Consider the following 24,445-nt stretch of genomic DNA (forward strand, 5'->3'; position numbering starts at 1 on the left):
CACACCATGTTTACCAATCATTATACCCCACAATCCCCTTCTCCCTCCCTCCCCACCCACCCTTCCCCACCCCTCCCCTTTGGTAACCACTAGTCCCTTCTTGGAGTCTGTGAGTCTGCTGCTATTTTGTTCCTTCAGTTTGACTTTGTTGTTATACTCCACAAATGAGGGAAATCATTTGTTATTTGTCTTTCTCTGTCTGACTTATTTCACTGAGCTCCATCCATGTTGTTGCAAATGGTAGGATTTGTTTCTTTCTTATAGCTGAATAATATTCCATTGTGTATATGTACCACCTCTTCTTTATCCATTCAGCTACTGATGGGCAAACTTAGGTTGCTTCCATATCTTGGCTATTGTAAATAGTGCTGCGATAAACATAGGGGTGCATATGTCTTTTTCAAACTGGGCTCCTGCATTCTTAGGGTAAATTCCTAGGGGTGGAATTCCTGGGTCAAATGGTATTTCTATTTTAAGTTTTTTGAGGAACCTCCATATTGCTTTCCACAATGGTTGAACTGCTTTCTGCAATAGTTTACATTCCCACCAGCAGTGTAGGAGGGTTCGTTGCCCTTTCTCCACATCCTCACCAGCATTTGTTGTTCCTAGTCTTTTCTATGTTGGCCATCCTAACTGGTGTGAGGTGATATCTCATTGTGGTTTTAATTTGCATTTTTCTGATAATTAGCGACGTGGAGCATCTTTTCATGTGCCTGTGGGCTATCTGATTTTCTTCTCTGGAAAAGTGTCTGTTCATATCCACCGCCCATTTTTTAATAGGGTTATTTGATTTTTGGGTGTTGAGGCCTGTGAGTTCTTTATAAATTTTGAATGTTAACCCCTTGTCAAATATGTCATTTACAAATATATTCTCCCATACTGTAGGATGCCTTTTTGTTCTGCTGATGGTGTCCTTTGCTGCTTCCTCATTCTTTTTTGTGTCTTCCATTCCATTATGGGTGTACTGTAGTCTATCTGACCAGTCCTCTGCTGAGCTTTAAAGAATCAAGTTCATGTGTTGGTGAAAGACTATGATGCAGCAGCTCTTGGGCAGGAGAAGCAGTCATCTACTTACTGTGCTTTGTGCTCCTGGATGATGTGAAAATGCAAGCAGGCACAGGAAATGTCTAACCTGCTTATACTTCCTCTCAACCCATGCGGTTTCACAACCCCTATAGGCACAGCCCCCTTTTTACCCCACCCGGTGTCACCATCCTGACGCCTCTGTGAGAAAGTTCCACTGCAGGAGGCCCTGGGGCATTGTCATTTCCCTCTTTCACCCTGTCTAGGTTGTCAGCAAATCCCAAGGGCCCTCTGAGACTGAACCTGGGTCAGGCCCCTCCAGCTGTTTAAACATGAACACCTGCATCATCGTAATGAGGCTGCTGCTGTCTGGGCCTTTTCTCTTTGGTAGGCAAGGGAGAAGGGGAGGGGAGGGGACCTGTGTCTGTGCCCGGGGAAACTGCCTGGCTTTGTGGAACAGCAGTAAATTAGCAGCTGCTCTAGGGGTGGAATTGGCAATAGGTAATGTGGGGCCCAGGAGTCCTGGAGGAAGAAGAGGGAAAAGAAAGTCAGAGTCCAAAATTTAGGCAAGGCATGGAGGAAAAGACAAAGAAGGGAGACAAAGGTGGCAATAATGGGGGATAGGGGAGATGACCCTTAAAAAATGCAGATGGTTTATGGTTACCTAGAGCTGGACTGGGGTCTGGTTCTACACATGGTACTACCTCTCCAGATGTCTTAGGTAAGTCTTTTTCCTTTTCTGGGCCTAAGTCTCCTCATCTGAGAAAATGGCAGGGCTGCCATCTCTGACATCCTTGGATGCTGTGAAATAAGCCTGATGCCTGAAAGGAAAGCAGGGCCAGAAAGGACAGTTTGGGGCTTGCAGATGGTGACTAGGCTGCCTGAGGTGCAGGAGAGAATGGGGGAATCTGAGCTCCAATGGTTAAGGAAACAACTGGTTCATGGTGGGGTGGCGACTGTGGGAGCCAAGACAAGAGAGGAGGCAGCTGCAGAGGGGGGAATGGGGGATCTTGAAACCCTGAGTCTGTAGGAGGAAGCCTGAGGCTAATTATCTGACTTGTCAGGGCGCCTGGGCCCCAGGCCCAAGGGAGAAGAGAAGTGGGTGTGTGGGGAGATGCACCCTGCCTTGGGGCATCCGCATCGCTGAGGGGGCCTCTTTGGTCTGCTCCTCTCTCACGGACCTTCGCCTTCCAGGCCACCCTTTGCTGAAAGGCCAAATGGGAAGTTGTGCCCTTCAGGCCCTGGCGCTGCCAGAGTTCTGGGTAGCAGGGAGTAGCTGCTCCAGATTTCCTGGGAGCTGGGTCCTCAAGGGGGAAGTCCAAGCGGGCAGGCTCCAGCTCCGCCTTGGGTGGGGGCGGCCTGGGGAGGAAGGAACCTGGGCCTTGGGATGGGCCACCCGCGGGAGGCTTGCGGTTGGGAGGATGCCTCCAGGGCAGCAGTCGATCAGTTCTTGCGGCCCTGGGGGCACCTGCGGGGGTCCCTGGCCGGAAGTGGCTGAACCCCTTGTCTCCCTCAGCCCCGGCCTCAAGCTACAACCTGGAAGTACGGCATGTGCAAAACTTCTCCTTCCCACAAGCCGGGAGGCATTTCGGGTATCGTGTCCTGCAGGTGGGAGACAGGTGAGCTGCTGCCCCAAGCCCTCCCTGCCCTGCAGAGCCAGCCCACTCGTGGGCGGACGGACGCCAGTCCTGTGGTTGGCCGGACTGTGATATGGACAGGTCGTGAGGGCCTCCCCGTCTGGAGGAGTCTGTGGTGGGAGTTCTTGGAAACCGGAACGAGGTCACCTGATAGTAGGATGAGGACAAGCCATTGCCAAAGTGCCACAGAAGTGCCTAACAGAAGGGAGAATGTATCAGCCCCCCGAAAGGCTTTACAAACACCTCCTTGATTCTGACTCTCTCCCTGACTAGACAGCAAGCTCCTTAAAGGCAGGGATTTTGTTCTTCTCTTTTAGCCCCTCATCCCTATAACATATCCCAGCCTATTATATAGTAGGTATGCTGTAAAGGACGTCTGAATTGGTGACTGATTGAATGAACTCATAATGTGACATTCTGGAAGATCATTCTCTGGACTTTGGTTTTTCTATACTATAAAAGGAAAAGATCCTTAACTTTGTAGAATTCTGGCATATTGACTTATTTATCTGGGATTCAATAAGGAAGAGGTAGGGGTTCAGGAGCTTCCCTGAAAGGAAGTGGCTGCATTACTTTGAGATACCTTGTGGAGGGTCTGAGTCCCCTTAATGGGTGGGAGTGGGAGGGTAAAGACCTGGGCAACTCCATCTCACAGGCAAGATTTCTCATCAGGGTTGTTGTGGGAGCTCCAGGTGAGGGGAACAGCTCAGGAAACCTCTATCAGTGCCAGCCAGGCACTGGACACTGCTCACCAGTCAGCCTGAGTGGTGAGTAAACTGGTGAGGGAGCTGGGAGGAATGGTGTCTCAGGGAAACTGAGGCCAGCCCCACCACACCTGGATCACCTTAGTTCCTCCAGACCTATCTTCTGGTGCCTACAGGTTCTAACTATACCTCCAAGTACTTAGGAATGACCTTGGCGACGGACCCCACAAGTGGAAGACTTTTGGTAAGAATTTTGTACAGTGTGATATCAGAGCCTGTGAAGTTTGATGTTAGGAAAGAAAGACTGAAAAGAAGGAAGAAAAAATGGATTAAAGATTCTACAGAAGATTAAAGGCATTGTAGAGATTCAGATTCAATCAGTGTTGGTTGAGAACCAACTACGAGGCAGCTATTTTTTTTTTTTGAGGCAGCTATTTTTTAGGACTAACTTACCTCAGGTTTTTTCCAAATATGAAATATCTATGATGATTGATATTCAAGATGATTTTTGGTGGCATAAAATATTTTAATATTATTTAATAGCTTCTTAGAAAAAATATACAATAAGCACATCAAATTCAAAACTTCTTGGATTGCATTGCTTAGGATGGGGCTAAGTTGTTTTTTTTTTTAAGTAAATTTAAAGTAAATAAAATATTAAGTAATAAAAAATATATATATATTAAGTAGTAACACTATGGATGATATGCCCATATGGCAGGAATTATGAAATGGCCCACAAACACCTAAATTTGGGGAAACAATGCTTTGTGTCTTTTAACTGTCATGACATTCAGGTAAGACAGGGATTAGTACACCCATTTACACAGAGGAGCAGGACCAAAGGAGTTAAGAGACTTGGCCAAGGTCACATGGTTTTAAAGAGGTAGAGCCAGGATTTTAATCAAATTCTCATTTAAATTTAAATAAAATTCCAAGCAATTGCTCTTTACAATTCATCCCAACAGCATCCTTCTGATGTAGGTGTATGAGCGAGAGAAGGGCAACTGAGTGAAATATTACTGGAGCTTGTTTACTTAGCTGCTATTACATGCCAGGCATTGTGCTAGGTTCTGATGGGAGCAGAATGAGATATGTAGATGACCATGACATGAGACCTGACTTTCAAGAAATTACTTTCTGGCAGGAAAGATAGTCATAAATGAGAGAAATAGTGCTGCATATTTTAGGAATAGTGAGTAATTAGATTTGTGATTGGGAATGGGAAGGGTGGGTCTGTACACATAGGGTAGTGCCTGACTAGAAACAATATGAATGCCAAGCTAAGGAGTTTAGACTTTGTCCTATGAGCATTGAGCATCCATAGGCATATAGCATTGGTAGTAGGAGTGGAGAGATCTATATAAGAGACCCAGAGGCCAAATTACTTTGCCTTGATAACCAGCTGGATGCAGCGAGTGAAGTCTGGGACAATGACTGTAGAGGTTCTTGTTCTTGGCTGGTGATACCCAAAAGACGTGCAGCAAGAAGCAGCCCCAAACTTTTTTTTTAACCTTTGCTTCCTCCAGGCCTGTGACCCTGGGCTGTCTCGGACATGTGACCAGAATATCTATCTAAGTGGACTGTGTTACCTCTTCCACCAGAATTTGAAGGGTCCTGTGCATCAGGGGCACCCTGGTTATCAGGGTAAGGAACTGGGGAGCCAGTAAAAATACTTCCAAGTGGCTGCCCATACATGGGAACCAGCATGGGCAGGCCAACCACTGGAAACACTTCACCAAGTCCCTTTGTGTCTGGCCTCTGCAGAATGTATAAAGGGCAACGTAGACTTGGTATTTCTGTTTGATGGCTCAATGAGCTTGCAGAAAGATGAATTTCAGAAAATTGTGGACTTCATGAAGGATGTGATGAGAAAACTGAGCAACTCTTCCTACCAGGTAAATATATTAGGATTCCAGGTTGTAGACAACAGATACCCACTTGAGCTGGCTTAAGACATAAAAGGAAAATTTAGTATGAGGTGTCTCCAAAACCTAAGTGCAGGGCTGCAACTGGAAGAGACAAGAACCAGGAAGTAGAAAGTTTCTAGGATCCTCTCTGGTTCTTACTTCTGTTTCTTTTGGCTTTTGCTTCCCTCTTCTCTTTCTCTTTCTCTGTAGACTGGCTCCCTCAGCTCCTTGAATCACATGGGCCCGTGGAAAGCTCCTAAGTTCACGTGTTAAAGTTTCAGGAGGGTTTTTTTAGTCTTCCTCTCAACTAGCCCCTCCTTCTTCAAATTCCAAATTCTCAGAGAAGAGATTTTGACTGGCTTAGCATTAGTCAAATGGCCTTCTTTGGCCCAGCCAACTATATCCACTTTAGCAGGGTCACTCAGCAGAAATGTGGCTACTGGGAATGATTCTGATTGGTGAAGTAGGCAGACCCAGAGAACAGGAACTCAGCAGAAGCACTACATAAGGGAGCAGAGTTTTATTTAATTTTATTTCTGTATTTGTTTATATATTGCCTCACTTTTAGAAGAGTGATATGAGGCAGGTATATGGAGTTGGGTTGCCCAGCTCTTGATAGGAAGTAGAGATTGGAGTAGACAAGTGGGAAAGGACATGTAATGACATTTCATTTCTTTCTTGTTTTTTTAGTTTGCTGCTGTTCAGTTTTCCACAGCCTACAAAACAGAATTTAATTTCCTGGATTATGTTAAGATGAAGGACCCTGATATTCTGCTGGCCAATGTAAACCACATGCTCCTGTTGACCAATACCTTTGGTGCTATCAACTATGTGGCGTGAGTTCCCTGTTATAGGGGAGAACTCCCATCATTTGTTATGTATGCCCCAACTTCTTCAAGTTGCAAGGTGTAGGAACTCAACAGGTGGGTTCAGCAAGGGGTAATTAATGAAATAATTCAAGTGGAGTTGTTTGAGTCTAGGTCCTTTTGATTGTAAGTAACAGAAATCTAGTTTATGCTACTAAATCCCAAAGGGAAATTCTTGGGAGATGCAGGTTTATCTCATGAACCTTTGGAACAGGTTCATGAAGGACCAGAACCAGGACTTGGAAAGTGATTGTGAACCAGGCAGACACAGTAGAGTCATAGCTTAGAGGAGGATCAGCTTTTGAAGTCAGGGTATGAACAAAAATCTCAAATAGTCAAAATTATCCTTGATGAATTCCTTGAGTTGTTCATAAAATTCAATGTATTCAAGTCCCATATTGGAAATTAGCATATCCTGATTTCCTAAATCTGCTACAGAAATATTTTCCCCCAGAGTTGGATCAGACTCCTGCGTTTAAATTGAGGCCTAGATGAACATAGCTGGATTTTGTTGAAGGGCCATATTGTATATTTTTAAAATACCTGTCCTTAAACATTAGAGTGACCATGGAAACTGATACCCATTTGTGGAATAAGAGATTTACATCTCCCATCTCATGCTCCCCCTGGACATGCACTCAAATCGAGTGAAAAACCAGGAAGGACCTCCTGTACTATTTTCTCATTTTAATTTCTTTGCCAAGCCGATATAATTGAATTTGCATTAGTTAAACATGGATGTGATGCATCTTCTCAAGACTCTGACTGTTTTCAGCTCTTTTCTCCTGGGGTTCATTTGATCTGTCATGTCCACTTCATTCTTCTCTCTCTTTAGACATCTTTGATGGGTCAAGGCATGGCCACTGGAAACATGGCAGCCTCAGTTCCTCAGTTCAGATGAACAACCTGAATTCCAGCTTACAGTAGAGAAAATCTGATTGGCTAAGCCTGGGTTAGGTGTCCATGGGGCCACCCAGCTATGGCCTGAGTCTACTTTTATGGTGTAGAGTCACATGGCACAAGCATGGATTCTGGAGTCCCACCTCCGTGGGAAGGGGGCAGTTCTTTGAGAAAGGGGTCACCATAGGATGGGAAGATACCCCAAAAAGTGTCAACTGTGGGAGCAAAAAAGAGTGGTCAGAGACATGTTTTTCATAAATACTTCTTGCCCATCCAGCAATGGCCATCCAGGCAGTGTGCTAGGGCAGGTGTGGACAATTTTTTTCTGTGAATGGCCAGATAGTAAATATTTGAGGCTTTTCAGGCCTCATTTGTATCTGTTGGATATTCTTCTCCTGTTTTTGCAACTCTTTAAAAACAAAATATAAAAACATCTTTTAGCTCATGGACCATACAAACACAAGCTGCAGGCTTGTTTTGTTCTACAGGCTGTTGTTTGCCATGTTCTAGGTGCTGGGAACATAGCAGTAAGTGAAACAAAGAACCTCTCTGCCTTCCCGGAACTTAACATTCTAGCAAGGATGAGAAATGCAAAAAACATGACAAATAAGTAAACTAGATAATATACTAGAAAATGTAAGTTTTATAAAAAATAAAATAAGGCAATATTTGATACAAAGAACAGGGAAGGTTACATTTGAGCAAAGACTTGTCAGAGGTGAGGAAGCAAGCTGTTTGGGGAAGACCATTCCAGGCAGAGGGAAGAGCAAAGACCCTGAGATGAGAACATTCTTGGAATATTCAAAGAACCAGGACATTAGTGTGGCTGAAAAGAAGTGAGAGATGAAAGCAGTAGGGGATGAAGTCAGAGGGATCATGGGAGTCCGGATGAGTCAGGGACTCCAAGACCATAGCAAGGGCTTTGACTTTTCCTCTGAGGAAGATGAGAAGTCATTGGCAGTTTTGAGCAAAGGAGTGGTAATCTGATTTTTGTTTTTAAAAGGATCCCTAGCTGCAGAGTTGATATTAGACTGTGGAGGGGGCAAGGGTGGGAGCAGGAAGCCAGTTAGAAGGCTACCAGAAAATCCAGGTGAGAGATGATGATGGGTTAAACCTGCGTGGAAATCCACGAACAGAACCCATGAGAGGCCATGTCAGTGTGGGTGGAAGCTGAGGAAACATTTTGTCTCCAAGGGAGAACTAGAGGTCTTGACAGCAGGTGTTTTTGGCCCTGCCGAGCACAGCTTCTCTCTTTGGCAGTTTCCACGTAGCTTTCCCACCCTCCTCCACCTCCTGCTGTGGCGTTTCCCTGCAACTTTTGGCTTCTGCTTCCAAAGCAGGTCAAGTCATAAGTCAGGTGTTGTGAGTTGGCTGCTCTTACATTAACTGTCCATCTCTGGTTAGCTGTAGGGTGGGGAGGGAAGGATTGGATTGTTCAAATTGAGCTCCTTCCCAGCAAAAGCTCTGGGCAGCCCATCTTGCTTCAGAAGAAATCTGTTGACGGGACAGGAATTTGGAGCCTTGGCCTGTCCTGTTTTCAGTCCTCCTCCTTTCTTTTCTTTTTTTTTTTTTTGATTGAAGTATCACCGATATACAATCTTACGAAGGTTTCACATGAACAACATTGTGGTTTCAACATTCAACCATATTGTCAAGTCCTCATCCCCCCATTGTAGTCACTGTTCATCAGTGTAGTAAGATGCCACAGAGTCACTACTTGTCTTCTCCGTGCTGTACTGCCTTCCCCGTGACCTACCTGTATTGTGTGTGCTAATTATAGTGTCCCTTAATCCCCTTCACCCTCCCTTCCCACCCACCCTCCAAACGCTTCCCTTTGGTAACCACTAGTCCCTTCTTGGAGTCTGTGAGTCTGCTGCTGTTTTGTTCCTTCTGTTTTGCTTTGCTGTTATACTCCACAAATGAGGGAAGTCATTTGTCTGTCTCTGCCTGACTTATTTCACCAGCATAATACCCTCTAGCTCCATACATGCTGTTGCAAATGTATGTTTTGTTTTCTTTTTATGGCTGAATACTATTCCACTGTGTATATGTACCACATCTTCTTTATCCATTCATCTTATGAACACTTGAGTCCTCCTTTCTTTTATGTCACATGAAGTGAGCACCTACTCTCTGTCGGGAGCCAGAGATACAGCAGCAAATCAAACATGGTCCTTTCTTTGAGGATAAGACTCATGGTTTGGTGGAAGACTGACATGGAAACAAGTCATTTGAATTACCTAGGAGACTTGCTGTAGCCGAGATCTGGAGGCAGGCTGGAGCTGGCAGGGGAGGCCGAGGAGGTGCTGTATGAGCTGCTCTGGAAGAGTGACTTTCCAATTTTCTCCAGTTGTGGGACCCATTTTCCCCACTGAAATCATACCTAGATCACCAGCATATCTAACTGATGAAAGGGTAGCTGTCATATGGTTGGATAGTAAAAATTCCAAGTCTTCCATCCAAATCTTCTCCCTCACTGCGCATGGTCTCTAGGACAACCTCCTGGCTACCCAGACTCAGATGAAGATCACCAATCTGGAAGAGAGATGTGGCAATGAGGGCTAGGTAGGAGGTTCAGAAGGCTGGGGACTATGAGACGGGCCTTTGCATAATCAGCAGGGCACTGACTTAATAAGCAGGGTGAGGGAGTGGGGGAGACCTCAGAAGATCTGTGGGGGAGTCTCTTAATCTCCCCCTTCCTAAACACAGGACAGAGGTGTTCCGGCAAGACCGGGGGGCCCGGCCAGATGCCACCAAAGTGCTTATCATCATCACTGATGGGGAAGCCACTGACAGTGGCAACATTGAGGTGGCCAAGGATATCATCCGCTACATCATTGGGGTATGAGCCCCTGGCTCCTTCTTGTGTCCCATTTTCCCTCTGCTATTTCTGAGTCCTATGCCTGTTTCTTCTTGGGGCCAACGTCTTGTGAAAATAATAGGAAATTGATCTGTGATCCTGGGGATGTCAGCTCTTCACTCCCTTACAGATTGGAAAGCATTTTAAGACCAAGGAAAATCAGGAGACACTCCACAAATTTGCCTCAAAACCCACGAAGGAGTTTGTAAAGATTCTGGATACTTTTGAGAAGCTTAAAGATCTATTCACTGAGCTGCAAAAGAAGATCTATGCCATTGAGGGTGAGTGGCAGACACTGGGAAAGGGAGTTCGGGAGGTTGTATACAGATGCTCATCTGGGACATTAGATTAGAGACACACTGAATGATGGTAATGAGCACTTTCAGAGGATCTGACCCTGTGCTAAGAGCTCTCCTGAAAGAAGACCTCGGGTAGGAATTTAGGGGAGGGTGACCTAGGAGCAGCAGCCTCCATTTTGCTCTGAAATTCCATCCTCCTCTTGAAGCTCAGCTTGATCCAGGGTGGAGCCCAGAACTTGCTATAATACATATCTTGCTAATGTTAACTGAGCCCTGTGGAATGATTATAATTCCCTCCCTCCCATTACTCAGCTCCTTCATTTTTACTGATCCTCAAATTACTTAAGATGGGCAAGCAGGCAGGGGGCTGAGTGCAAGGAGCCCACAGGTCTTCTTCCTTGGTCCGGAATAAAAGAAGATTTTGTTTGTAGTTGCCAGATGGAAGACTGGCTGTGGGAGAGTATTTCCCCAGGAAGCCTGCTGAAATGTACATGAGTTCCTATGGGGAGGCCCCTTTGCTAGGAAAGCCTTGGTATTCAGTTGAAGAAGTGAAGTGGTTTATAATGGGACCAGGAAGACCTGCTTAAGAATCCACACTGCCTGTGCTATGTGGCCTCAGCCAGGTCACTTTTCTCTCTGACGCTGATTGTTCTCTGATAAATGGGGATAATAATAACAGTCTCACAGAGTTGTAAGATTTAACTATTGTGTTAGTTTTCTAGGACCACTATAACAAAATACCGAATGCTAGGTGTCTTAAAGCAACAGCAGGGTATTATCTTGCACTTCTGGACGCAGGAAGTCAGAAATTAAGGATTCAGCAGGGCCATATTCCCTCTGATGGTTTTAGGAGAGAATCCTTCCTTGTCTCTTCTATCTGCTGATGTTTGCCCACAATCCCTGGCATTCCTTGACTTGTAACCACATCACTCTAGTCATCTGGCATCGTCTCCCTATCTTCATGTCTTCGTCTGTGTCCAAATGAAGTCCTTTCTATAAGGACACCTGTCATATTGTAGGAGGGCCCACTCTAATGACCTCATTTTAACGTGATTTCCTCTGTAAAGACTCTATTGCAAATAAGGTCACATACTGAAGCACTAGGGGTTAGGATTTCAACCAGTCTTTTTTACAGACACAATTCAAGCCCTAACAGCTGCTTAGCAAAGTGCTTGGTACCTTGTAGGCTCTCTGTAATTGTAACTCTTATTATCTCTAGCCTTGGTCCTCTATCCTGCCCTGCCCTTACTCATCCTTCAGATCAACACTTCCTCTGATAAGTTCTTGCTGATCCCCAAGTATGGGTTAAGTGCTTTCTCCTGTGTGCTTTTGTAGCTGCTGTATGTTCCCTATCACAGCTCCAGACACTGTATTATCACCATCTATTTGCTGTGTCTTCCACACTAAACTCGGAGGTGTGTCATGGTAAGCATTGTGTCTACCTTTTCACCAATGTACCCTGGCACCAATTATTTAGTTACTCTAAATATTTATTCAGCAAATGAACAAATCTTAATGATTGTTCTGCTTCTTGAAGGCTTACAGGTAACAGGCACTTTATCTGTATTATTTAATTCATCCCTCTCAGCGTTCTTGCAAGGTTGGTGGTATTATCTTCATTTTATGAATTCATGTTTGCAACAGCCATATAGCAGGCACAATGAACAAGACACCCAGGGATATTGCAAATGTGGAGCTCATATTCAGACTGGATAAAGAAAGACAATAAACAAGTAACAAACAGAATAATGGCAGATTGTGATAAGTGCTATAAAGAAAATGAAAAAAGTGATGAGACAGATTTAATGGCAGGAAGTCACTTTAGCAGGCTTTTCAAGGAAGACCTTTCTGAGCTGCCTTTTTCAAAATGAGATAAAATTCACTCTGAAACGACTTCTGAGCTAAAACATGAAAGATGAGAATTAAACAGACATATGTGAAATGGTGGGCAGAGAGAAGAGCCATGCCAGTGCCCAGGGAAGGCTGGGCACACTGGAAGAAAGGCTAGTGTGACAGGGTGTGGTGAGTGAAGGAGAGAAGACTGGAACGGTGGGCAGGGACCTTCCAGCCCTTTGTAAGAACTTCAAATTTTAGTCTAAAAAGCAATAAGAAGCAATGAAGGGTTTTTAAAAAAGAGAAAGATGCAGTCTGACATACATTTTTAAGAAGCTTACTCTAGCGTGCTCTGTGGAAAAAGGCATAGAAAGAGGAACAGAGTCAGAGAGGCCAAATTAGTGAGTTACTACATTACTCGGGCAAGAGAGGAGATGGCTCAGAGTAGTGCAGTAGCAGTACAGACTATTCCAAGAAAGGGCAGATGCACCTCCATGGTAGCACCATCATGATTCAGTGATGTGGTAGAGGTAGAACAGGGAAAAGGGGAGAATCCAGATTGACTCCTGGGTTTTGAGCATGATTCACTCAGTGGGTGGGGGTGCCATTCACTGAAGTAGGGACGCCTGAGAAGGAACATAAATCCAGTACTGCATCTTAGACATGCTGAGCTGGAGCAACTGGATATCCACACCTGGAGCTTATAGGGTTTACATGAGACTCATGTAAGTCATTTCCCAGACATGACACTAGAGTTCATGCTCTCTCCACCTGGCCTAAGGTAAAGGATGGGCTTCTCTCTCAGTCCTTTCTTGAGTGTCACTGTTTCTACTGCTCCTTGGATCTCAGCCCATTCTCCTCTGCCATGTCCCTCAGGCACAAGCAAACAGGACCTGATGTCCTTCAACATGGAGCTGTCCTCCAGTGGGATCAGTGCTGACCTCAGCAGGGTGAGTAGCAGCCTGAAGCAATGGGCCGAGGGATGTAGTACGAATGACACTGATCCTGCCCTCTTCATCCCTGGGCAGGGCCACAGTGTCGTGGGGGCGGTTGGAGCCAAGGACTGGGCTGGGGGCTTTCTAGACCTGAAGGCAGACCTGCAGGATGATAGATTTGTTGGGAATGAGCCACTGACACCGGAAGCGAGAGCTGGATATTTGGGTGAGTACTCCTCTTTTTGCTGGGCTCCTGTGGTTTTAGGGGCCAGAGAGTCACTCAGACTGACTTTCAAAATAATAATGAAAATAATCAAACAACTCACATGAACAAACCCAGTTTAACTATGACTATCACATTCTTAATTTTCCCTTTAATAACCCCTCGCCTGTATATTAATCACATTGTTATTTTCCATATTTTATGATGCTCTGGCATCTTGAAGCCTTGCTAATCCTAGAGAGACTGCCACTCTCAGTGCCAGTTAAGTCCTACAGATGGTAAACAACATGCCTGTGAGCAGACCTCCCACATACCAACCAGCCAATGCAGAGCCCATCTCCCCAACCACTTCCTTTATCTAACTCACACACCAACCCAATATTCCCGCTGACCTAAATCACCCCAGGGCTGGGTACTAGACAACTGAAGACCGCCCCCGTAGCCCAGAGCCTGCCAACATCATTCAGAGTGCCCAATCCTCAACTTGCTCAAGCTAGCCTACCCTGCCTCACTCATTCCTTCCCACCAAAACCACATAAGGTCTCCGGGCCATTCTCTCCTCTCCTCCTGTTCCTTCCTCACTGACTCTGGTGCTTCCCCCTTGTGACCCTGCCTGGCCTCCACCTTAGCCGGGCTCCGAGTACTACACTTCTTTCAATGGTGGTGACCTGTCTGTGTTCACTCAGTCGTACCTATAAATTAAATTCTGGGTATTTTAGAACAACCTGCTTCATCAGTGGGGACAAGCAACTTTTCCTTGAGGCTTCCTCCTCTTGGATTATCCAGCAACTCCATGGTTGACTCAGTCTCAAAAGTTCTTCAGATGCCAAGCACGGAAGACATAAGTCTGGCGAATCCACAGTTGCTATTGCTTCTCTGCCTCATTGTATCATGGTTGCAGTCTTGTCCTGCACAGCTCTGTGGATGCAGGCACCCAAGGCCATGCCAGCCTCAGGCTGCAGAGGGCCCTTACCCTTGTTCTCAAAGGTTACAGCTCTTCCAGTTCACATTTCTGGTGGAGTCAGCCAAGGCACAAACTGATCCCAGGATCCTGGGATAAGACTACACCCAGGTTCTACTTCTCATAGATCTAGAACCACCACCCTGCACCCTGCCTCAGCCATGACCTACCTCCTAAAGGTGGCCTACTCCTTTATTAAACTCACAGAACACAAAGATCTTACTAAATACTTTCCTCCAGTAAATTAACACCATTCACCTTACCTCTACCCTTCTAAGGGAGACTGCCCTCAGTGATTTTTCTTTTTTCTTTTTTCTTTTCTAAAATCTTTTGATGTTCTTTACTGGGTATTATGTGTCATGCAGTGTTCTAAGTCTATGACATATATTAACATTTTATCTTATTTAATCTCATTTTATCTTCACAGCAACCCTGTGAGTAGGTATTTTTATTATTTCTATTTTACAGATGAAGAAACTGAGCCCAGGAGAGTTTAAATAACTGGCTCAGGGTCACAAAACTAGTAGGTGGAGCCCAGGTGGCCCAGGCCTGAAGTTTGCACTGTCAACCTCATTAATGCTGCTGGGGCTACAGTACTGCCTTTAAGGTGGTCATCTCTTCTCCAGTATGCTGCAAAAGAGCCAGCAACACTGCTCACTAAGGGAAGAAATAGTGGCCAAGTTTAATCTCATTTGGCATCCACCCCATGATACACACACATATATATACACACAGCATGTGACTGCTTTTTGCTGGGCATGTGTGTTGTCTACAGTTTGAGAAATGCAGCCTTAGACCAAGATGGCCAGATGTGTCCTGCTTGGAGCACATGGCCGCCCTTCTCAGGAGATTTTTCTAGCTGTTTCAGTGTGTCTTTGCTACTGTTACAGTTTCTCAGGGCCTCTGCCCCCTTTGTCCCTAGGTTTACGTTCTTCCAGCCACCACTGCATATCTAACTCTAACTCCACCACCCCAGGTTACACAGTGACCTGGCTGCCCTCCCAAGGGTCCATATTGCTGCTGGCAGCTGGAGCCCCCCGATATCAGCATGTGGGGCAGGTGCTGCTGTTCCAAGAGCCAAACCACAGAGGGCACTGGAGCCTGGTCCAGAAAATAAAGGGATCCCAGGTGAGCATGACCCCAGGGATGTGTGTGGCTCTGGGGCTGGTGTGACACTAGTTATGACCCCTGCTGGCATCTGAGCATTCTTCTGCTGTGTGGCAGACCCCATGTCAAGCACTGCCACATTTGTTCCTCACAAAGCCCTCTGACGTAGCTTTGTCATCTCCATGTGCCAGTTTAAGAAGCTGAACCTCAGAGAGCACAATTTGTCCCTAAACCCTCATTTGAGGGATTGGAGTGAGGTGGGTGTGGTGCAGCTGAGTGGTGCAGCCCTGATCACAGGCTCTGCCTCAAATGTCTTTGTCTTCCTGCAGATTGGCTCTTATTTTGGTGGTGAGCTGTGTAGCATTGACGTGGACCAAGATGGGAAGACAGTGCTGCTGCTGATTGGAGCCCCTCTGTTCTATGGGGAGCAGAGAGGAGGCCGGGTGTTTATCTACCAGAGAAAACAGGTGGGGACCAAGATGTTGAGCTTAGGGGAGGGGCTGAGAGAAACAGCTTCCTGGGCCTCCTTAGGTCCCAATTATTCTGAAAGCCTTTCCATGTCTGATCATATGTTAATCAGACCTTTAGAGTGACTGACAAACAATAGTTAATACTCAGTCGCAGATTGTGTGCAAGGCCCAGTGCCAACGCTTTTTTATAGATGAGACCTTATTTGAGTATTACAAGCATCTTCTCAGATACTGTGAGCTTTTTCTTTACAAATGGAGCTCTGTAAAAGCCTCACAGTCCCACTGAGAGCAAGAGGTGGAGCTGGGCCCTGAGCCCAGGTTAGTCAGATGGCACCATTCCAATGCTGTGAGGGACCACATCAGACCTTTCTTCAGCATTGTTCACATACACAGGGCCACACCCTGTGAAAACTCGCTGAGTGACTGAGGTGGGACCTTTACCTTGCTCCTTCCCAGCTGGGGTTTGAAGTGGTCTCAGAACTGCAGGGGGATCCTGGCTACCCGCTTGGGAGATTTGGAGCAGCTATCACTGCCCTGGCTGACATCAATGGGGATAGGCTGATGGATGTGGCTGTGGGAGCCCCTCTGGAGGAACAGGGGGCTGTGTACATCTTCAATGGGCAGCATGGTGGTCTGAGCTCCCGGCCAAGTCAGGTGAGGCTCCCTCCCTGTCAATCAAAACCCATTCCCAGGCACCCAGAAGCCTGTAAGTCCAGACCTCACTCCCCAGCCTAAATCTTCCTGCCCCCCAGCCTGTCTTCTCCTGAGCTTAGAATGAATTTCTCTTTGCCTCAGAGGATAGAAGGGACCCAGATGTTCTCAGGAATTCAATGGTTTGGATGCTCCATCCACGGGGTGAAGGACCTCGGAGGGGATGGCCTGGCAGATGTGGCTGTGGGGGCTCAGGGTCAGGTGATTGTACTGAGGTAAGACAGGACTCCTGAGTCCCACCTAATAATTTCCTTTCTCATCCTTTTAACAATTACTATGTATCAGTCATATTGTTAATGTTTATAGGCATTAGCTCCTTTGGTCTTTCCCCCAACCCTGTGAGATAGGTTATCTTTTTATACAGGTGTTGTGCCTGACTCCAGTTTAAATAGCTTCTGTTCAGTGGCAGATTGGGATTTAAACACAGTCCAATATGACATCAAAACCTCCTAGAGAAGCGACAGCATGGGTTTAGAACCTGGTGACTTGAATTCAAGTCAGAGCTCTCCCGTTTACTTCTTGGGTAAACTTACACTGGTCACATAGCTCCTGAGGACATCAGTGTCCTCATCTTTGAAATGGTAATGACGTTTCCTGCCTTACCCGTTTATTAAAGTTATTGGAAGCAACACCATAGGGTAAATAGGTATTTACAGAGCATCTACTCTGTCGTAAATACTGAACCAGGTGTTGGTACAGAGTGTATGCATGGGGAAACACATAATAAAAAATCAAACAAATAAATCGGTGATTTATTGTGATGAGAGCTATGAGGGAAACGAACAGGGCACCGTGAGAGGGAAGAGCAGGGGAGACCTACTCTGGATTGGATGGCCAAGAAAGACCTCTGAGGAGGTGATATTTGAGCTGGGACTTGAAAGACGGGAAAGAGGCAGGCTTGCAGAAATCTGGAGTAAGAGCTTCCTGTGTATCCTTCCTCCTTCCCTCCCTCCCTCCCTCCCTCCCTTCCTTCCTCCCTCCCTCCCTTCCTTCCTTCCTTCCTTCCTTCCTCCCTCCCTCCTTCCTCCCTCCCTCCTTCCTTCCTTCCTTTCTTTCTATTAAGGTATTTGATATACACTCTTATGAAGGTTTCACATGGAAAACAATGTGGTTACTACATTCACCCATACTATCGAGTACCCCCCATGCCCTATTGCAGTCACTGTCCATCAGTGTAGTAAGATGCCACAGAGTCACTACTTGCCTTCTCTGTGCTGCGCTGTCTTCCCCATGATCCACCCCACACCATGTGCACTTATCATGATGCCCCACAGTCCCCTTCTCCCTCCCTCCCCTTTGGTAACCACCGGTCCCTTCTTGGAGTCTGTGAGTCTGTTGCTGTTTTGTTCCTTCAGTTTTGCTTTGTTGTTATACTCCACAAATTAGGGAAATCATTTGGTATTCATCTTTCTCAGATAGAGATAATTTTAATGTTAACAAAATATATAATCTTGTCATAATATATTGTTCCTAATGATAATAAACCATGCATTTACTATTAAAAAAAAAAGAGCTTCCTGTGTAGAAATCCCAGGTTGTGCTGAGGCCAAAAAAGAGGCAAAAGTTTGACGTAGCTGGAACACAATCAGCAAGGGAGACAATGGTTAGAGATAAGACTGGAGAGGCAGACAGGCAGTGTGGTGTGGAGAGTAAAAGGTTTGGACTTTGTTGGTAAGCTTATGTGGCAAGAGTGGAAGGTTATAGGCATGGAGGTAGCGCAATATAATTTCTCTTTTTAAAAGCTTACTCTTCTGTATGGAAAATGGGTCAGAAGCCCACTAGAATGGATGGGGCTCCCTAATGAATTATCATCCCTACCACTGTAGTGAGGAGATAGTGACATTGAGGCCTGCTTTAGGGAAGGAGAGTCCTCTGGACTCTGGTAGATGGAGTCCTAGGTCTGACTGGTGATTGCCACTGAGACCAAGGGAGAGAGCTGGTGGTTTTCTGCCCTGCAGTTCCCGGCCTGTGGTAGATGTCATCACTCTGATGTCCTTCTCCCCGGCCGAGATCCCAGTGCATGAAGTGGAGTGCTCCTATTCAGCAAGTAACAAGAGGAAGGAAGGGGTTAACATCACAGTCTGCTTCCAGATCAAGCCTCTCACTCCCCAGTTCCAAGGTCGGTTCTGTCCTGCTCTCTAGAGCAGCTCTCACCCCAGATCCAGGCTTATGGCCCCAGGGTCTGCCACCGTTCAACTCCTTCCTTTTCACCTGCCCAGGGAGCCTGGCTGCCAACCTCACTTACACTCTGCAGCTGGATGGCCATCGGACCAGAAGCCGGGGGTTGTTCCCAGGAGGGAGACATGAACTCAGTGGGAACACAGCTGTCACCCTAGCCAAGTCCTGCCTTGAGTACTGGTTCCATTTCCCGGTAAGGGAGCCAGCAAAGCTGCTCTGGGAAGTGAAGGGAGATGAGCTGACCACAGGGAGAGGCGGATGCAGGCTCAGCTCTTTCGTAGTCCAGCTTGGTCATAAGTCACTGTGCTCTCCCTACACTACCCTTTCCTCTACTGTGTGTGGTGCTAAGAATACCTTTAGCATATGTTTTTCTAATCCTTCATCTATGTACATAGACATTTTTAACATGATTATGATTATAAAGGACTTACCATTCTTTTCCTATCCTTTACCATTATATGTTAATGTTGCTGCCCAGCTTACAAAATTATTTTTAATTGCTACAGAATATTCAGTCATGGTGGTGTGCCAGTATTTGTCAGGTACACATGGCCATTCATTATTAACATCTATCCCAGAAAAAGGTTTTCTTAATATTAAACCACTGCTAAAATACCCAAATCCAGTTTGCTTGTAAGAGTCTTGTATAAAATAGGGTTGAGATGAAATTATTCTGCCTCTTACATAGTTCATAAGAAATGAGCATATGATTGGTGTGTAAGATTTTGGAAGTTTGTTTTACACTTTCTGTTATGGGAAATTTCAAACATACAACAGTAGAAAAAGTAGCTTAATGAGGCCCGAAATACCCATCACCCAGTTTCAACAGTTATCAACTCATAATCTTGCTTCATTCACAATTCAACTCAGGGCCCCCTGCCTCCTTGACCACTCCCTCCCACACACCTCCTGCAACAACATTACAAGATTTGGAAATTTTAAACATATGTTTGCCAGAGAAGAGGCACCATGTCATGACAGAAAGACTTTAGACTTGGGAACTGGACAGATTTGGGGTTACTTCCTAGTTCTAAGTCCTTGGGAAACTTTTGTCACGTTTTTAGACCTCCTTCCTCATCTCTTATGTGGAGATAATAATGCCTACCTTTTTGGGATGGTAGGAACTTTAGCTGAATATGATTTGAATGCCTACAAAGTACCAGTGTCAGGTACTGGTTATAACATAAAAGATGAAGACCCACTCCTGGTCTCAAGAAACTAGGGTAGTCTAGTTACTCTAGAATATTCTTGTGTAAATTTTGATAATGGCTGCCTAGAGCAGTTTGGCAGAGATTCAGGGTCTTCCACTGGGACGCGATGGGAAAAGGTGTTGTGGTTGATTAGCGATGTCTGCCATAGAATTGGGGCTGAGAAGCAACCGTGGGCATTATACTCAGTCTCAGACAATTAGCTACTAGAATTTCATCATTTATGGTCAAGGTGTGTGTTTAACCTGGAGATTGAACTCATGACTTAGGTTGTATTCCTATAACCCTCAGATGTGCATCCAAGACCTCATCTCTCCCATCAGTGTTTCCCTAAATTTCTCTCTCTTGGAGGAAGGAGGGACACCGAGGGACCACAGGATGGTAAGAAGAGATCAGCTGGGAAAATTGATAGGAAATAGGGGAGAACAGAAATTCAGTTTAGCAAGACTGTATTATATAGAAGTCTGGTTTAAAGCAATAGAAACCAAATATGGCTTACTGAAGCAGGAAAGGAATTTATGAAAGTTTGTAATAAAAGAAATGTGGAAAAGCAAGATTGGAAAAAAGAGGAGCCAGGGTGGTGCCTCTGGGCATTCTTGAGGGGAAGGGATAGTAGATGGACTCCTCAGGGCACGGCCCCTTCAGTGATTCTTCTCTGAGTCCCTGTTGTGCTTCAGCTTTGGACCTCATTAGGCTCCTAACACTGCTCAAATGCAGATTCCTGGGAGAGGACATCAGAAGGCTAGAACCATCCCTTATTTGTGGAAGGACAGAGTCCATGCTTGGCCTTCTCACCCAGGTGTAGTCAGTTGAGGGCAGGTAGTTCCCTCAAAACCAAATTGGGTGTCATTACTATGTAAATGAAGGGGAAAACAAAATCTCTCTGGTCTACCTGACCACACACTCCCACCTGGTACCAAAAGCCTGATTTTCTCTTCTGAAATTCTTTATATTCAGTGGCTGGTTTAGCTTCGGTTGGAAGGCAGCAGGGGCTGGTGGAAAGAACCTGGGCCTGGAAACCTGAAGGTGTGGATTTTTTTTCCTGCACAGGCGAAGGTTCTGTCCCTCTCTGGGACTGTTTGCCATCTATAAAATGAGCCCCAACATTGTGCAGCCCTTGCAGAGCTGAAGCACAGTGACTGCTAAGCACACTCTCTTGTGGCTTTTGTCAGCATGCAATGAGTGAGCTCCCCACACACATGCGCACTCTCCTGGGCTTTGAAGACAATGATGGTGGGTGTGCTTACTGAAAATTAAAGCCCCACCCACCAGATGCTCACCATACATTTAAGGAAAGTTGACTGAGCACCTACCCCAGGCTCAGCCCTGTTCTGGGCACTGGCTCCACTGAGTTAATAACATGTGGTCCCTATCTCTGAGGGGTTCACGGTCTGCTCTGGAGGTCAAACAAGTCAATAGACCAGTCAGTATTACAACCTGTTGTGATAAGGCTGTGGGAGAGTTAGAATCAGTGTGGCAGTACAGTCTTAGGTCACATTTGGGTGATAAGGAAAGCCTTCCCACAGAGGTGACCTTTAAAGTGCCCAGGTAGAAAAGGTGAGGAGGGCATTCAGAAAGAACGCATAGTGTGAACAGAGGCATAAAGATGCCAGAGGTTGTGGAGTGATGGCAGCACAAAGCAGAAGAGAAGATGAAAGAGAGCACGCCTTTCCCTTTAAGGATATGTCCTGAAAATCTACATGATTCTTTCACTCATATCTCATTGGTCAGAACTTAGTCACATGGTCACACCTAACTACAAGAGAACTTGAGAAGCACAGTCTCCTGGCCAAGTAGCCATGTGGCCAGATAAAAAGTGGAAGCTCTATTTTTAAGACAGAAGGTGAGGAAGGATGTATGGGGCCAACCGGCAGTCTCTGCCATCGGCACTAATTTTTAAAAACCTAACTACAGAATAGGAACTCAGGGTGAAAAAGAGACCTGAGCTCACAGTTGTCAGCTTTCTGGGGGAAGTATCATCCGTGCTGGATCTTGCAGAAGGAGAAGACTTCGGGTAGGTGGAGAGACAAGGAGCAAAGGGAACAGCATGAGGAAAAGTATGGAAGTCAGCCTGAGGGGAGGGGGTTCAGCTTTTGATAGAAGGACAACTGAGCAAGACAGAGGCCCTGGATGCCCATCTGGATACTGGCTGTAGTCCAGCGTATGAATGTTGAGAGTAGGTGCAAGCAGTCAGGAGAGGCCACCAAAAACCCCACCCCTTAAGGAAGAGTCTAGAGGCTGTTTGGCAGGTGGCCTCGAAGCAGAGAAGGCTGGAGTCTTTCTAGGACATACAACTAATAACCCATAATATACCTCTATGACCCCATTAGGCTTAGGATAAAGCCTCAACTCCCTAACATGGCTTGCAAGGTCCAGGGAAATATGAACCCTGCTATTCTCTCCTGCCCCCTGCCCCATGGCAGTCCAGCTAGTCTAAGCACCTTCCTGCTGCTGGAACAGACACAGTCTGTCTTGCCTGGGCCTTTGTGTACACTGTTTGTTCTTCGTCCCTCTCCATTTTGTATATCTGGCTCCCTCCTGCTAATCCATTAGATTCCAGTTGAGATGCCATTCCTTCAGGAAACTTCCTTGGTCCCCAAGTGTGGGATTTCTATTCTTTCTACATACTCAATATCCCTGTATTTGTCCTGCCAAACACTAGAAGATGATGGGTCATTTCACCCACGAGACTGGGAGGGCAGAGGGTGTGTCTGTTTTGTTCTCTGGTGTATACCCTGTACCCAGCATGGGGCCTGGGCCACAGCAGAAGCTCTGGAAATGTTGAAAAACTGGCCTTGGTCCAATAATGGAGATAGAGAACTGTTCTGGGGGTAAATAGGTTTCACAGAGGAAAACCACAGTAAGAGCCAGTCACAGACAGGATAGTCCAGATGCTGTGTAGCAGGGCATTCCCGCCAGGGGAGGAGATGGGCCAGGAGGGACTATGGAGTTGTTTCATCAGGGTCCAAATCTCCTGTCCAAGAGAGGGAATGGGCTCCCAAAGCCCCGGCCTCCCTCAGGGAGCTGCCACCAGAGGAGAGCTGCACAGATGGCCCAGGACTGAGTTGGGAGGGTGGGGCCTGCCCTGGGAAGGCATTGGCTCCTGGGAGGGGTGGACCACAGCCGGCTCAGCTGAGCCCAGCCCAGAGCCCTTCAGCTCCCCTCCTTAAGTTCTGCTGTCTCAATTAACCTTCCCTGTCTCCCCCTCCTCCCCCTCCTCTTGCTCAACAGGGTAAGGACATGCAGCCCATTCTGAGACCCTCACTGCATTTGGAGACCAAGGAGGTAAGAAGGGAAGACAGGCAGATAGAGAGGCCAGGTCAGGCCTTCCTGAGGTCTGACCCTCCCAGTCTTTTCTTTTTGGTCTTTCAGATCCCCTTTGAGAAGAACTGTGGAGAGGACAAGAAATGTGAGGCCAGCCTGGAGCTCTCCTTCTCCCCTGTAAGGTCTGTAAGGCATCCAGCCCCCCACCCAGTCCTGCCTGTTTCACCTGGCGTTTCCCGAGGCAGCTCCTGTGTGCCAGGAAGAGCATGGACTTCAGCTCAGAAGCCCTCCATCTGCACTCATCAGGTGCACTCATCTGGGCCTTAGTTTTCTTCTCTGAGAAATGCAATCCCCTTCTGGCACCTGTCAGGATTAGAGAAGATCACAAAACGTAAAGCCTGTGTACAGGAGCTAACTACTGTGTATTTATTTTTTCTGGCCTGTCAGATCCCCTCATTCTGAAAGGGTCCCCCTCTAATCCTGCTTCCTCCAGTTTGGCCCCCATAACTTTTCCCTGATCCTTCCCCCAGATCCACAGCCCTGCATCTGACCCCTTCTGCCAGCCTCTCCGTGGAGCTGATACTGAGTAACTTGGGGGAAGATGCCTACGGGGTTCATCTCCAACTCAGCTTCCCATGGGGTCTCTCCTTCCGCAAAGTGGAGATGCTCAAGGTGAGCAAGATGAGGGCTTGCCCGTGTGCACACTTGTCCCTGCAGCTTCTGCTTCCCCGGGAGCCTCAGGCAGCCAGGACATGCAGCTGGCATGCAGAGGTCTTAGGGTTCTCAGCCTGATGGCTGCCCCTGAGCCATGTGACCTGAGATAGAAGGTTCACCCTCTGTGGGCCTCAGACTCCTCAACCAAAAAGTGAGGCTGGGGACCCACAGAGTTAGAGAGAAGGACACATGAACTGCAGAGTAAGAGATCAAGAAGATGTGTACAGTTGTAGGGAGACTGAGCCATCTCCCTCCCAAAGGTGATCAACATTTTTGAAGGATGACGTGGGGTGTTTTAAATGCAACGTTTATTTTTTTTAATTACTGTTGCAAAAGTAAGACAAAAACTCAGAAATTACAAAGATGTTTTCAGAAGAACACAGCCTTCTTCTACAGCCCAGCAGTTAGTACTTCTAATAGTTTGCTTCTTATCTCTCTGTGTATCTATACTTATTTGTACAAATTACATTGCATGTTTATTTATTCTATATTCATTTTAAATAATTGGTATTTCCTCTCCATATAATTATTTTTCTCCATGTTTAAAAAAATTTATTGTGGTAAAATATATGTAATATAAAATTTGCCATTTGAACCATTTTTAAGCATACAGTTCAGTGGCATTAAGTACAGTCACAATAT

The 24,445-nt window shown here is 46.2% G+C and overlaps 1 protein-coding gene across 3 annotated transcripts in view; it reads left to right on the forward strand.

The window, feature by feature from the left end:
* Positions 1-1,237: 1,237 nt before the first annotated feature.
* The window catches only part of ITGAL (integrin subunit alpha L), a 37,084-nt gene continuing 13,876 nt past the window's right edge, over positions 1,238-24,445 (forward strand). For 2 of the 3 annotated variants that reach the window (XR_008992172.1, XM_057487146.1), the window contains exons 1-21: positions 1,238-1,410; positions 2,540-2,642; positions 3,333-3,427; positions 3,541-3,608; positions 4,894-5,011; positions 5,132-5,262; positions 5,965-6,110; positions 9,750-9,882; positions 10,031-10,181; positions 12,909-12,982; positions 13,061-13,193; positions 15,128-15,279; positions 15,588-15,725; positions 16,185-16,382; positions 16,524-16,654; positions 18,398-18,558; positions 18,659-18,810; positions 20,117-20,206; positions 23,057-23,110; positions 23,198-23,271; positions 23,620-23,761. Coding sequence is in view for 2 of the 3 variants with exons in the window: in XM_057487146.1 (XP_057343129.1) it covers positions 1,356-1,410; positions 2,540-2,642; positions 3,333-3,427; positions 3,541-3,608; positions 4,894-5,011; positions 5,132-5,262; positions 5,965-6,110; positions 9,750-9,882; positions 10,031-10,181; positions 12,909-12,982; positions 13,061-13,193; positions 15,128-15,279; positions 15,588-15,725; positions 16,185-16,382; positions 16,524-16,654; positions 18,398-18,558; positions 18,659-18,810; positions 20,117-20,206; positions 23,057-23,110; positions 23,198-23,271; positions 23,620-23,761 (2,499 nt within the window). In the remaining variant the exon portion in view is untranslated. The remainder of the gene's footprint in view (positions 1,411-2,539; positions 2,643-3,332; positions 3,428-3,540; positions 3,609-4,893; positions 5,012-5,131; positions 5,263-5,964; positions 6,111-9,749; positions 9,883-10,030; positions 10,182-12,908; positions 12,983-13,060; positions 13,194-15,127; positions 15,280-15,587; positions 15,726-16,184; positions 16,383-16,523; positions 16,655-18,397; positions 18,559-18,658; positions 18,811-20,116; positions 20,207-23,056; positions 23,111-23,197; positions 23,272-23,619; positions 23,762-24,445) is intronic. The other variant, XM_036917663.2, reaches the window with a different exon arrangement.

This window comes from Manis pentadactyla, chromosome 10, assembly GCF_030020395.1.
Source record: "Manis pentadactyla isolate mManPen7 chromosome 10, mManPen7.hap1, whole genome shotgun sequence".
Taxonomy (NCBI): Eukaryota; Metazoa; Chordata; class Mammalia; order Pholidota; family Manidae; genus Manis; species Manis pentadactyla.